This window comes from Scyliorhinus torazame, unplaced genomic scaffold (assembly GCF_047496885.1).
Source record: "Scyliorhinus torazame isolate Kashiwa2021f unplaced genomic scaffold, sScyTor2.1 scaffold_911, whole genome shotgun sequence".
Taxonomy (NCBI): Eukaryota; Metazoa; Chordata; class Chondrichthyes; order Carcharhiniformes; family Scyliorhinidae; genus Scyliorhinus; species Scyliorhinus torazame.
In genome coordinates, this window is record NW_027308638.1 from 47,423 (window position 1) to 62,267 (window position 14,845).

Consider the following 14,845-nt stretch of genomic DNA (forward strand, 5'->3'; position numbering starts at 1 on the left):
GTTACAGTGAGCGGTGTGGGGTATATCAGAGTGTTACAGTGAGCGGTGTGGGGTATATCAGAGTGTTACAGTGAGGGGTGTGGGGTATATCAGTGTTACAGTGAGGGTTGTGGGGTATATCAGTGTTACAGTGAGGGGTGTGGGGTATATCAGAGTGTTACAGTGAGGGGTGTGGGGTATATCAGTGTTACAGTGAGGGGTGTGGGGTATATCAGTGTTACAGTGAGGGGTGTGGGGTATATCAGAGTGTTACAGTGAGGGGTGTGGGGTATATCAGAGTGTTACAGTGAGGGGTGTGGGATATATCAGAGTGTTACAGTGAGGGGTGTGGGGTATATCAGAGTGTTACAGTGAGGGGTGTGGGGTATATCAGTGTTACAGTGAGGGGTGTGGGTGTATTAGAGTCTTACAGTGAGGGGTGTGGGGTATATCAGAGTGTTACAGTGAGGGGTGTGGGGTATATCAGAGTGTTACAGTGAGGGGTGTGGGGTATATCAGAGTGTTACAGTGAGGGGTGTGGGATATATCAGAGTGTTACAGTGAGGGGTGTGGGGTATATCAGAGTGTTACAGTGAGGGGTGTGGGGTATATCAGTGTTACAGTGAGGGGTGTGGGGTATATCAGAGTGTTACAGTGAGGGGTGTGGGGTATATCAGAGTGTTACCTGGACAGGGAGGACTGGGTCTGTACTGTACACAATGCCCCCGGAGACAGATTCTGCCACGTTAACACTCTTGCTAGTCTGCCTGTGTTGTTCCCGCAGAGCAGGTCGTGCGGGGAGGGTAAAATTGTTCCTTCACAGATTTGGTGATGGATTGGCCCCTGCCAATGGATTGGCCCCTGCCATGCGGTCCGCACAGAGACATCAGGGATGATATTTGAGCACTTGGCCATTCTGGTTGACAGCACACCAGGCGTGAAGAAGTGTTGGTCAGTATGATGACTGGGGATTGCTCCAATCCATTCGGTCCTGCCCCCACCCTGCGCTGGTACAAGTTCCAACGTTAGAAACCGATGTTAATCTGTATGTCTTGCTCGAACAGAGCGATGCACAGCATGGTCCCGACACCCAGCAGGAAGCCCAGGTTTTGAGCCACGAAATGTCCCAGATACATTTGCTGTTTATTGGGGTGGGACTGACGATGTAGCATTTCTGGCAACTAGAAGGAGAGAGAGAGATTATCAATGCAGCAGTATGTCACACACCATCCCCGTGATCACATTCAGCCCGACCTCCTCCTTGAGCCTGTTACACAGGAACAGGAGGAGCCCATTCAGCCCCCTCCTCGAGCCTGTTACACAGGAACAGGAGGAGCCCATTCAGCCCCCTCCTCGAGCCTGTTACACAGGAACAGGAGGATCCCATTCAGCCCCCTCCTCGAGCCTGTTACACAGGAACAGGAGAACCCCATTCAGCCCCCTCCTCGGGCCTGTTACACAGGAACAGGAGGATCCCATTCAGCCCCCTCCTCCTCCTCGAGCCTGTTACACAGGAACAGAACGATCCCATTCAGTCCCCTCCTCCTCCTCGAGCCTGTTACACAGGAACAGGAGGATCCCATTCAGCCCCCTCCTCCTCCTCGGGCCTGTTACACATGAACAGGAGGATCCCATTCAGCCCCCTCCTCGAGCCTGTTACACAGGAACAGGAGGATCCCATTCAGCCCCTCCTCCTCCTCGAGCCTGTTACACAGGAACAGGAGGATCCCATTCAGCCCCCTCCTCCTCCTCGGGCCTGTTACACATGAACAGGAGGATCCCATTCAGCCCCCTCCTCGAGCCTGTTACACAGGAACAGGACATAGAACATAGAACATAGAACAATACAGCGCAGTACAGGCCCTTCGGCCCACGATGTTGCACCGAAACAAAAGCCATCTAACCTACACTATACCATTATCATCCATATGTTTATCCAGTAAACTTTTAAATGCCCTCAATGTTGGCGAGTTCACCACTGTAGCAGGTAGGGCATTCCACGGCCTCACTACTCTTTGCGTAAAGAACCTACCTCTGACCTCTGTCCTATATCTATTACCCCTCAGTTTAAGGCTATGTCCCCTCGTGCTAGCCATTTCCATCCGCGGGAGAAGGCTCTCACTGTCCACCCTATCTAACCCTCTGATCATTTTGTATGCCTCTATTAAGTCTCCTCTTAACCTTCTTCTCTCCAACGAAAACAACCTCAAGTCCATCATAAGATTTTCCTCATAAGATTTTCCCTCCATACCAGGCAACATCCTGGTAAATCTCCTCTGCACCTGTTCCAAAGCCTCCATGTCCTTCCTATAATGCGGTGACCAGAACTGTACGCAATACTCCAAATGCGGCCGTACCAGAGTTTTGTACAGCTGCAACATGACCTCCCGACTCCGGAACTCAATCCCTCTACCAATAAAGGCCAACACTCCATAGGCCTTCTTCACAACCCTATTAACCTGGGTGGCAACTTTCAGGGATCTATGTACATGGACACCTAGATCCCTCTGCTCATCCACACTTTCAAGAACTTTTTCATTAGCCAAATATTCCACATTCCTGTTTTTCCTTCCAAAGTGAATCACCTCACACTTCTCTACATTAAACTCCATTTGCCACCTCTCAGCCCAGCTCTGCAGCTTATCTATATCCCTCTGTAACCTGCTACTTCCTTCCACACTATCGACAACACCACCGACTTTAGTATCGTCTGCAAATTTACTCACCCACCCTTCTGCGCCTTCCTCTAGGTCATTGATAAAAATGACAAACAGCAACGGCCCCAGAACAGATCCTTGTGGTACTCCACTTGTAACTGAACTCCATTCTGAACATTTCCCATCAACCACCACCCTCTGTCTTCTTTCAGCTAGCCAATTTCTGATCCACATCTCTAAATCACCCTCAATCCCCAGCCTCCGTATTTTCTGCAATAGCCTACCGTGGGGAACCTTATCAAACGCTTTGCTGAAATCCATATACACCACATCAACTGCTCTACCCTCGTCTACCTGTTCAGTCACCTTCTCAAAGAACTCGATAAGGTTTGTGAGGCATGACCTACCCTTCACAAAGCCATGCTGACTATCCCTGATCATATTATTCCTATCTAGATGATTATAAATCTTGTCTCTTATAATCCCCTCCAAGACTTTACCCACTACAGACGTGAGGCTCACCGGTCTATAGTTGCCGGGGTTGTCTCTGCTCCCCTTTTTGAACAAAGGGACCACATTTGCTGTCCTCCAGTCCTCTGGCACTATTCCTGTATCCAATGATGACATAAAAATCAAAGCCAATGGTCCAGCAACCTCTTCCCTGGCCTCCCAGAGAATCCTAGGATAAATCCCATCAGGTCCCGGGGACTTATCTATTTTCAGCCTGTCCAGAATTGCCAACACCTCTTCCCTACGTACCTCAATGCCATCTAATCTATTTACCTGGATCTCAGCATTCTCCTCCACAACATTATCTTTTTCCTGAGTGAATACTGACGAAAAATATTCATTTAGTATCTCGCCTATCTCTTCAGACTCTACACACAACTTCCCATCCCTGTCCTTGACTGGTCCTACTCTTTCCCTAGTCATTCGCTTATTCCTGACATACCTATAGAAAGCTTTTGGGTTTTCCTTGATCCTACCAGCCAAATACTTCTCATGTCCCCTCCTTGCTCGTCTTAGCTCTCTCTTTAGATCCTTCCTCGCTACCTTGTAACTATCCATCGCCCCAACTGAAACTTCACACCTCATCTTCACATAGGCCTCCTTCTTCCTCTTAACAAGAGATTCCACTTCTTTGGTAAACCTCCTCCTCTTCGAGCCTGTTACACAGGAACAGGAGGATCCCATTCAGCCCCCTCCTCGAGCCTATTACACAGGAACAGGAGGATCCCATTCAGCCCCCTCCTCGAGCCTGTTGCACAGGAACAGGAGGATCCCATTCAGTCCCCTCCTCCTCCTCGAGCCTGTTACACAGGAACAGGAGGATCCCATTCAGCCTCCTCCTCCTCCTCGAGCCTGTTACACGGGAACAGGAGGATCCCATTCAGCCCCCTCCTCCTCCTCGAGCCTGTTACACAGGAACAGGAGGATCCCATTCAGCCCCCTCCACGAGCCTGTTACACAGGAACAGGAGGATCCCATTGAGCCCCCTCCTCCTCGAGCCTGTTACACAGGAACAGGAGGATCCCATTCAGCCTCCTCCTCGAGCCTGTGACACAGGAACAGGAGAACCCCATTCAGCCCCCTCCTCGAGCCTGTTACACAGGAACAGGAGGATCCCATTCAGCCCCCTCCTCGAGCCTGTTACACAGGAACAGGAGGATACCATTCAGCCCCCTCCTCGAGCCTGTTACACAGGAACAGGAGGATCCCATTCAGCCCCCTCCTCCTCCTCGAGCCTGTTACACAGGAACAGGAGAACCCCATTCAGCCCCCTCCTCCTCCTCGAGCCTGTTACACAGGAACAGGATGATCCCATTCAGCCCCCTCCTCGAGCCTGTTACACAGGAACAGGATGATCCCATTCAGCCCCCTCCTCGAGCCTGTTACACAGGAACAGAAGGATCCCATTCAGCCCCCTCCTCGAGCCTGTTACACAGGAACAGGAGGATCCCATTCAGCCCCCTCCTCGAGCCTGTTACACAGGAACAGGAGGGTCCCATTCAGCCTCCTCCTCGAGCCTGTTACACAGGAACAGGAGGATACCATTCAGCCCCCTCCTCGAGCCTGTTACACAGGAACAGGAGGATCCCATTCAGCCCCCTCCTTGAGCTTGTTACACAGGAAAAGGAGGATCCCATTCAGCCCCCTCCTCCTTGAGTCTGTTACACAGGAACAGGAGGATCCCATTCAGCCCCCTCCTCCTTGAGTCTGTTACACAGGAACAGGAGGATCCCATTCAGCCCCCTCCTCCTCTTTGAGCCTGTTACACAGGAACAGGAGGATCCCATTCAGCCCCCTCCTCCTTGAGTCTGTTACACAGGAACAGGAGGATCCCATTCAGCCCCCTCCTCCTTGAGTCTGTTACACAGGAACAGGAGGATCCCATTCAGCCCCCTCCTCCTCCTTGAGTCTGTTACACAGGAACAGGAGGATCCCATTCAGCCCCCTCCTCGAGCCTGTTACACAGGAACAGGAGGATCCCATTCAGCCCCCTCCTCGAGCCTGTTACACAGGAACAGGAGGATCCCATTAAGCCCCCTCCTCGAGCCTATTACACAGGAACAGGAGGATCCCATTCAGCCCCCTCCTCGAGCCTGTTACACAGGAACAGGAGGATACCATTCAGCCCCCTCCTCCTCCTCGAGCCTGTTACACAGGAACAGGAGGATCCCATTCAGCCCCCTCCTCCTCCTTAAGTCTGTTACACGGGAACAGGAGGATCCCTTTCAGCCCCCTCCTCGAGCCTGTTACACAGGAACAGGAGGATCCCATTCAGCCCCCTCCTCGAGCCTGTTACACAGGAACAGGAGGATCCCATTCAGTCCCCTCCTTGAGCTTGTTACACAGGAAAAGGAGGATCCCATTCAGCCCCCTCCTCCTTGAGTCTGTTACACAGGAACAGGAGGATCCCATTCAGCCCCCTCCTCCTTGAGTCTGTTACACAGGAACAGGAGGATCCCATTCAGCCCCCTCCTCCTCTTTGAGCCTGTTACACAGGAACAGGAGGATCCCATTCACCACCTCCTCCTTGAGTCTGTTACACAGGAGGATCCCATTCAGCCCCCTCCTCCTTGAGTCTGTTACACAGGAACAGGAGGATCCCATTCAGCCCCCTCCTCCTTGAGTCTGTTACACAGGAACAGGAGGATCCCATTCAGCCCCCTCCTCGAGCCTGTTACACAGGAACAGGAGGGTCCCATTCAGCCCCCTCCTCGAGCCTGTTACACAGGAACAGGAGGATCCCATTCAGCCCCCTCCTCCTCCTCGAGTCTGTTACACAGGAACAGGAGGATCCCATTCAGCCCCCTCCTCCTCCTCGAGCCTGTTACACAGGAACAGGAGGATCCCATTCAGCCCCCTCCTCGAGCCTGTTACACAGGAACAGGAGGATCCCATTCAGCCCCCTCCTCGAGTCTGTTACACAGGAACAGGAGGATCCCATTCAGCACAGTTGTTAGCACAGTTGCTTCACAGCTACAGGGTCCCAGGTTCGATATCCGGCTTGGGTCACTGAACGGACATCGCGCGACAATCACCAGGCAGGAATGTTCCCTTCCAGTCGGGTAACACTTCAGCAGTCAAGGGCATTCAGCCTCTGATCTCCGGGTAAGCGTTCTCCAAGGCGGCCTTCAGGACGCGCGACAACGCAGAATCGCCGAGCAGAAACTTATAGCCAAGTTCCGCACACATGAGTGCGGCCTCAACCGGGACCTGGGATTCATGTCGCATTACATTCATCCCCCACCACCTGGCCTGCGAAATCCTACCAACTGTCCTGGCTTGATGTAATTCACACCTCTTTAACCTGGGGTTACCCCTCTTTCCAGTTGCTCCGTCTGGACCTGTAAAGACTTAATTACCTGCAAAGACTCGCTTTCGAAGTATCGTATTGCATCATTGACTTTGTCGATATCAATGTTTCTGGAACCCACCTCTTCATTCACCTGAGGAAGGAGCAGTGCTCCGAAAGCGAGTGATTCTAAACAAACCTGTTGGACGTTAACCTGGTGTTAAAGAACAAAGATCACAGCACAGGAACAGGCCCTTCGGCCCTCCCAGCCTGCGCCGGTCCAGGTCCTCTATCTAAACCTGTCGCCTGTTTTCTAAGAGCAGCAGTTGGCTCTAGCCCGACCTCCACTCACCATGTCGACCAGGGCAACGTAAAGGAACATTCCGGAAGTGCCAGCGAAGATCCACGGTGTCACGCTGCTGGAGTACTGCCCGGCTGCGATGCCGATCACCATGCCCACGTAACTGATGAGTGTGGAGACCAGGTTAAATGTCACCGCCTGTCGCACCCTCATCCCGGCCTGCAGTAACACGGCAAAGTCCCCTGGAATACACACAGACACGGCTTAGACAACCCAGCGGGGCAGCGGCTGGAGGCACGAGCAAAACGCCCGCTCCCAGGCCTGGGCGGAGACGGGGAGGGGGAAATATCTGTGGTCAGTCCAGACCACGGTCTGTCCAGTCTGTGGTCAGTCCAGTCTCTGGCCAGTCCAGGCCATGGTCAGTCCAGTCTGTGGTCAGTCCTGGCTGAGAGAGAGAGAGGAGCAGACAGACAGATGGACAGACAGACAGGCAGGCAGACTGACAGGCAGGCTGACAGGCAGACAGACAGACAGGCTGACAGACAGGCAGGCAGGCAGACTGACAGGCAGGCAGACAGACAGGCAGGCAGGCAGGCAGACTGACAGACAGACAGACAGGCAGACAGGCAGACAGGCTGACAGACAGACAGGCTGACAGACAGACAGGCTGACAGACAGGCAGGCAGGCAGACTGACAGGCAGGCAGACAGACAGGCAGGCAGGCAGACAGACAGACAGACAGACAGACAGACAGACAGGCTGACAGACAGGCAGGCAGGCAGACAGGCAGGCAGGCAGACAGACAGACAGGCAGGCAGGCAGACTGACAGACAGACAGACAGACAGGCAGACAGACAGACAGACAGGCAGACAGACAGACAGGCTGACAGACAGACAGACAGGCAGGCAGACTGACAGACAGACAGGCAGACAGGCAGACAGACAGGCAGACAGACAGACAGGCTGACAGGCAGGCAGGCAGACACACAGGCAGGCAGGCAGACAGACAGGCAGGCAGGCAGACTGACAGACAGACAGACAGGCAGACAGACAGGCAGACTGACAGGCAGACTGACAGGCAGACTGACAGGCAGACTGACAGGCAGGCTGACAGGCAGACAGACAGACAGGCTGACAGACAGGCAGGCAGGCTGACAGACAGACAGACAGGCAGACTGACAGGCAGGCAGACAGGCAGACTGACAGGCAGGCTGACAGGCAGGCTGACAGGCAGACAGGCTGACAGGCAGGCAGGCAGACACACAGGCAGGCAGGCAGACAGACAGGCAGGCAGGCAGACTGACAGGCAGGCTGACAGGCAGACAGACAGACAGGCTGACAGGCAGGCAGGCTGGCAAGCAGAAAGGCAGGCAGGCAGACAGGTAGACAGGCAGGCAGACAGACAGGCAGACAGACAGGCAGACAGACAGACAGGCAGGCAGACGGACAGGCAGGCAGTCAGACAGACTGACAGGCAGGCAGGCAGACTGACAGGCAAGCAGACAGACAGGCAGACAGACAGGCAGGCAGGCAGACTGACAGACAGACAGACAGGCAGGCAGACTGGTAGACAGACAGACAGGCAGACAGACAGACAGATGGACAGACAGACAGATGGACAGACAGACAGGCAGGCAGGCAGACAGACAGACAGGCAGGCAGACAAGCAGGCAGGCAGGCAGGCTGACAGACAGACTGACAGGCAGACAGATAGACAGGCAGACAGACAGTCAGTCAGACAGGTAGGCAGGCAGGCAGAAGGACTGGCAGACAGACAGATAGACAGACAGGCAGGCAGACAAGCAGGCAGGCAGGCAGGCTGACAGACAGACTGACAGGCAGACAGATAGACAGGCAGACAGACAGTCAGTCAGACAGGTAGGCAGGCAGGCAGAAGGACTGGCAGACAGACTGATAGACAGACAGGCAAGCAGGTTGACAGACAGAGAGAGGCAAGGACCGAGCTCATGGGGAAGTTCGTGACAGACAGGCAGACAGACAGACAGGCAGACTGACAGGCAGGAAGGATGTGGAAGCATTGGAAAGGGTGCAGAGGAGATTTACCAGGATGTTGCCTGGTATGGAGGGAAGATCTTATGAGGAAAGGCTGATGGACTTGAGGTTGTTTTCGTTGGAGAGAAGAAGGTTAAGAGGAGACTTAATAGAGGCATACAAAATGATCAGGGGGTTGGATAGGGTGGACAGTGAGAGCCTTCTCCCGCGGATGGAAGTGGCTGGCACGAGGGGACATAGCTTTAAACTGAGGGGTAATAGATATAGGACAGAGGTCAGAGGTAGGTTCTTTACGCAAAGAGTAGTGAGGCCGTGGAATGCCCTACCTGCTACAGTAGTGAACTCGCCAACATTGAGGGCATTTAAAAGTTTATTGGATAAACATATGGATGATAATGGCATAGTGTAGGTTAGATGGCTTTTGTTTCGGTGCAACATCGTGGGCCAAAGGGCCTGTACTGCGCTGTATCGTTCTATGTTCTATTACAGAGACCTGGTTGAGGGAAGGGCAGGATTGGAAGCTAAACATTCCAGGATTTAGATGTTTCAGGCGGGATAGAGGGGGATGTAAAAGGGGTGGCGGAGTTGCGCTACTGGTTAGGGAGAATACCACAGCTGTACTACGGGAGGACACCTCAGAGGGCAGTGAGGCTATATGGGTAGAGATCAGGAATAAGAAGGGTGCAGTCACAATGTTGGGGGTATACTACAGGCCTCCCAACAGCCAGCGGGAGATAGAGGAGCAGATAGGTAGACAGATTTTGGAAAAGAGTAAAAACAACAGGGTTGTGGTGATGGGAGACTTCAACTTCCCCAATATTGACTGGGACTCACTTAGTGCCAGGGGCTTAGACGGGGCGGAGTTTGTAAGGAACATCCAGGAGGGCTTCTTAAAACAATATGTAGACAGTCCAACTAGGGAAGGGGCGGTACTGGACCTGGTATTGGGGAATGAGCCCGGCCAGGTGGTAGATGTTTCAGTAGGGGAGCATTTCGGGAACAGTGACCACAATTCAGTAAGTTTTAAAGTGCTGGTGGACAAGGATAAGAGTGGTCCGAGGATGAATGTGCTAAATTGGGGGAAGGCTAATTGTAACAATATTAGGCGGGAACTGAAGAACATAGGTCAGAGGTAGGTTCTTTACTCAGAGAGTAGTAAGGGAGTGGAATCCCCTGCCTCCAACAGTAGTGGACTCGCCAACACTAAGGGCATTCAAATGGTCATTGAATAGACATATGGACAATAAGGGAATAGTGTAGATGGGCTTTAGAGTGGTTTCACAGGTCGGCGCAACATCGAGGGCCGAAGGGCCTGTACTGCGCTGTAATGTTCTATGTTCTATGTTCAGGCAGACAGGCAGGCAGGCAGACAGGCAGGCAGGCAGGCAGGCAGACAGACAGACAGACAGACAGACAGGCAGACAGACAGGCAGGCAGGCAGGCAGGCAGGCAGGCAGACAGACAGACAGACAGACAGACAGACAGGCAGGCAGACAGACAGGCAGGCAGGCAGACAGACACAGACAGGCAGGCAGGCAGGCAGGCAGGCAGGCAGGCAGACAGACAGACAGGCAGGCAGACAGACAGACAGACAGGCAGGCAGACAGACAGACAGGCAGACAGACAGACAGACAGACAGGCAGGCAGACAGACAGATAGACAGACAGACAGACAGACAGGCAGGCAGGCAGACAGACAGGCAGACAGGCAGGCAGACCGACAGGCAGGCAGACAGGCAGGCAGGCAGACAGACAGACAGACAGGCAGGCAGGCAGACAGGCAGGCAGACAGACAGACAGGCAGGCAGACAGACAGGCAGACAGACAGACAGACAGACAGGCAGGCAGGCAGACAGACTGACAGGCAGGCAGACAGACAGGCAGGCAGACAGACAGGCAGACAGACAGACAGACAGACAGGCAGGCAGGCAGACAGACTGACAGGCAAGCAGACAGACAGACAGGCAGGCAAGCAGACAGGCAGATAGACAAACAGGCAGGCAGACAGACAGACTTTCAGGCAGGCAGACAGACAGACAGACAGACTGGCAGGCAGGCAGATAGATTGACAGGCAGGCAGACAGGCAGACAGACAGGCAGGCTGGCAGACAGACAGGCAGGCAGGCAAGCAGACAGACAGACAGACAGGCAGACAGGCAGATAGACAAACAGGCAGGCAGACAGACAGACAGACAGACAGGCAGGCAGACAGACAGACAGGCAGGCAGGCAGACAGAGAGGCAGACAGACAGGCAGGCAGACAGGCAGACAAACTGACAGGCATACAGACTGACAGACAGGCAGACAGACAGGCAGGCAGACAGACAGGCAGACAGACAGGCAGGCAGACAGACAGGCAGGCAGACTGACAGGCAGACAGGCAGACTGACAGGCAGACAGGCAGACAGCTAGACAGACAGGCAGGCAGACAGGCAGCTAGACAGACAGGCAGACAGACTGACAGGCAAGCAGACAGACAGGCAGATAGACAGACAGACAGGCAGACAGGCAGGCACAGCCAATACTGACCGAGCTCATGGGGAAGTTCGTGACAGACAGGCAGACCGACAGATAGACAGGCAGACAGACAGACAGGCAGACAGACAGACAGACAAGCACTGCCAATACTGACCGAGCTCATGGGGAAGTTCGTGACAGACAGACAGGCAGGGAGACAGTCAGACAGACACTGCCAATACTGACCGAGCTCATGGGGAAGTTTGTGACAGACAGGCAGGCAGACAAACAGACAGGCAGGCAGGCAGACAGACAGGCAGACAGACAGGCAGACAGACAGGCAGACAGAGGCAGGACCAGGCAGACAAACAGACAGGCAGAGAGACAGACGGACAGACAGGCAGACAGACAGAGGCAGGGACAGGCAGCCAGGCAGGCAGACACTGCCAATACTGACCGAGCTCTTGGGGAATTTTGTGACAGACTGGCAGACAGACTGGCAGACAGACAGACAGGCATGCAGACAGGCAAGCAGGTTGTCAGACAGAGAGAGGCAGGCATAGGCAGACAGACAGACAGAGGCAAGGACCGAGCTCATGGGGAAGTTCGTGACAGACAGGCAGACCGACAGATAGACAGACAGACAGATAGCCAGGCAGACAGACAGGCAGACACAGCCAATACTGACCGAGCTCACGGGGAAGTTCGTGACAGACAGGCAGACCGACAGATAGACAGGCAGACAGACAGACAGGCAGGCAGGCAGGCAGACAGACAGACAGGCAGGAAGGCAGGCAGGCAGGCAGGCAGACAGACAGACAGGCAGGCAGACAGACAGACTGACAGGCAGTCAGGCAGGCAGACAGACAGGCAGATAGACAGGCAGACAGACAGACAGGCAGGCAGGCAGACAGACAGACAGACAGGCAGGCAGACAGACAGGCAGGCAGGCAGCTAGACAGACAGACAGACTGACAGGCAGACAGGCAGCCAAGCAAGCAGACAGGCAGGCAGACAGACAGACAGGCAGACAGCGAGACAGACAGGCAGGCAGACAGACAGACAGGCAGGCAGACAGGCAGCTAGACAGACAGGCAGGCAGACTGACAGGCAGGCAGACAGGCAGGCAGACAGACAGGCAGACAGACAGGCAGACAGGCAGGCAGACTGACAGGCAGGCAAACAGACCGACAGACAGACAGGCAGACAGACACTGCCAATACTGACGGAGCTCATGGGGAGTTTTGTGACAGACAGGCAGACAGACAGACAGACTGGCAGGCAGGCAGATAGATTGACAGGCAGGCAGACAGGCAGGCAGGCAGATAGACAGGCAGACTGACAGGCAGATAGACAGGCAGATAGACAGGCAGACTGACAGGCAGATAGACAGGCAGACTGACAGGCAGATAGACAGACAGGCAGGCAGGCAGTCAGACAGACAGACAGAGAGGCAGGCAGACAGACAGACAAACTGACAGGCAGGCAAGCAAGCAGACAGGCAGGCAGACAGCTAGACAGACAGGCAGGCAGACAGACAGACAGGCAGGCAGACAGGCAGCTAGACAGACAGGCAGGCAGACTGACAGACAGACAGACAGAGGCAGGGACAGGCACCCAGGCAGGCAGACAGACTGGCAAGCAGGTTGACAGACAGAGAGGGGCAAGGACCGAGCTCATGGGGAAGTTTGTGACAGACAGGCAGACAGACAGGCGGGCGGGCGGGCGGACGGGCGGATGGACGGACGGACGGACGCAGACTGCCAATACTGACCAAGCTCACGGGGAAGTTTGTGACAGACAGGCGGACAGACAGACAGACAGACAGACAGACAAACAGACAGGCACTGCCAATACTGACCAAGCTCACGGGGAAGTTTGTGACAGACAGACAGACAGGCAGACAGACAGACAGGCAGACAGACAGACAGGCAGACAGACAGACAGGCGGACAGACAGACAGACAGACAGACAGACAAACAGACAATCAGGCACTGCCAATACTGACCGAGCTCATGGGGAAGTTCGTGACAGAACACAGCAATAGTGGTGCTCAATCCTCCGGAGATTCCTGTCGAAAAGGCAGCTCCTGTTGGTGACAATCGATTCAGATCAGATTGTCTGGGGCCCGAACGGTCAGTCCACACCCCGGTCAGTCCACACCCTGGTCAGTCCACACCCCGGTCAGCCCACACCCTGGTCAGCCCACACCCCGGTCAGCCCACACCCCGGTCAGTCCACACCCCGGTCAGTCCACACCCCGGTCAGCCCACACCCTGGTCAGTCCACACCCTGGTCAGCCCACACCCAGGTCAGTCCACACCCCGGTCAGCCCACACCCCGGTCAGTCCACACCCCGGTCAGTCCACACCCCGGTCAGTCCACACCCCGGTCAGTCCACACCCCGGTCAGTCCACACCGTGGTCAGCCCACACCCCGGTCAGTCCACACACTGGTCAGCCCACATCCCGGTCAGCCCACACCCCGGTCAGCCCACACCCTGGTCAGTCCACACCCTGGTCAGTCCACACCCCGGTCAGCCCACACCCTGGTCAGTCCACACCCCGGTCAGTCCACACCCCGGTCAGCCCACACCCTGGTCAGTCCACACCCCGGTCAGTCCACACCCCGGTCAGTCCACACCCCGGTCAGCCCACACCCCGGTCAGTCCACACACCGGTCAGTCCACACCCCAGTCAGCCCACACCCTGGTCAGCCCACACCCCGGTCAGTCCACACCCTGGTCAGTCCACACCCTGGTCAGACCAGTCTATGGTCCGTCCAGTCTGTGGTCAGTCCAGACAGTGGTCAGTCCAGTCTGTGCTCAGTCCAGTCTGTGCTCAGTCCAGTCTGTGCTCAGTCTGTGCTCAGTCCAGTCTGTGCTCAGTCCAGTCTGTGCTCAGTCCAGTCTGTGCTCAGTCTGTGCTCAGTCTGTGCTCAGTCCAGTCTGTGCTCAGTCCAGTCTGTGCTCAGTCCAGTCTGTGCTCAGTCCAGTCTGTGCTCAGTCCAGTCTGTGCTCAGTCCAGTCTGTGCTCAGTCCAGTCTGTGCTCAGTCTGTGCTCAGTCCAGTCTGTGCTCAGTCCAGTCTGTGCTCAGTCCAGTCTGTGCTCAGTCCAGTCTGTGCTCAGTCCAGTCTGTGCTCAGTCCAGTCTGTGCTCAGTCTGTGCTCAGTCCAGTCTGTGCTCAGTCCAGTCTGTGCTCAGTCCAGTCTGTGCTCAGTCCAGTCTGTGCTCAGTCCAGTCTGTGCTCAGTCTGTGCTCAGTCCAGTCTGTGCTCAGTCCAGTCTGTGCTCAGTCCAGTCTGTGCTCAGTCTGTGCTCAGTCCAGTCTGTGCTCAGTCCAGTCTGTGCTCAGTCTGTGCTCAGTCCAGTCTGTGCTCAGTCCAGTCTGTGCTCAGTCCAGTCTGTGCTCAGTCCAGTCTGTGCTCAGTCTGTGCTCAGTCCAGTCTGTGCTCAGTCCAGTCTGTGCTCAGTCCAGTCTGTGCTCAGTCTGTGCTCAGTCCAGTCTGTGCTCAGTCCAGTCTGTGCTCAGTCTGTGCTCAGTCCAGTCTGTGCTCAGTCCAGTCTGTGCTCAGTCCAGTCTGTGCTCAGTCCAGTCTGTGCTCAGTCCAGTCTGTGCTCAGTCCAGTCTGTGCTCAGTCC

The 14,845-nt window shown here is 55.0% G+C and overlaps 1 protein-coding gene across 1 annotated transcript; it reads right to left on the reverse strand.

Moving 5' to 3' along the window:
- Positions 1–579: 579 nt before the first annotated feature.
- LOC140406829 (zinc transporter ZIP10-like) lies at positions 580–13,289 on the reverse strand. Its single transcript, XM_072494728.1, has 3 exons — positions 13,214–13,289; positions 6,788–6,978; positions 580–1,160 (listed from the first exon to the last, which is right to left on the reverse strand). The coding sequence occupies exons 2-3, from the start codon at positions 6,947–6,949 to the stop codon at positions 1,005–1,007; spliced, it is 318 nt and encodes a 105-aa protein (XP_072350829.1). The 5' UTR covers positions 6,950–6,978; positions 13,214–13,289; the 3' UTR covers positions 580–1,004.
- Between the last annotated feature and the right edge of the window lie 1,556 nt (positions 13,290–14,845).

Coding starts and splice junctions, on each gene's coding strand:
- LOC140406829 (XM_072494728.1), bottom strand. CDS start 6,949: ATGAGGGTGCGACAGGCGGTGACATTTAACCTGGTCTCCACACTCATC. Junction 1,161..6,787: donor ACGTTGCCCTGGTCGACATG/GTGAGTGGAGGT, acceptor CTCTCCTTCTAG/TTGCCAGAAATGCTACATCG.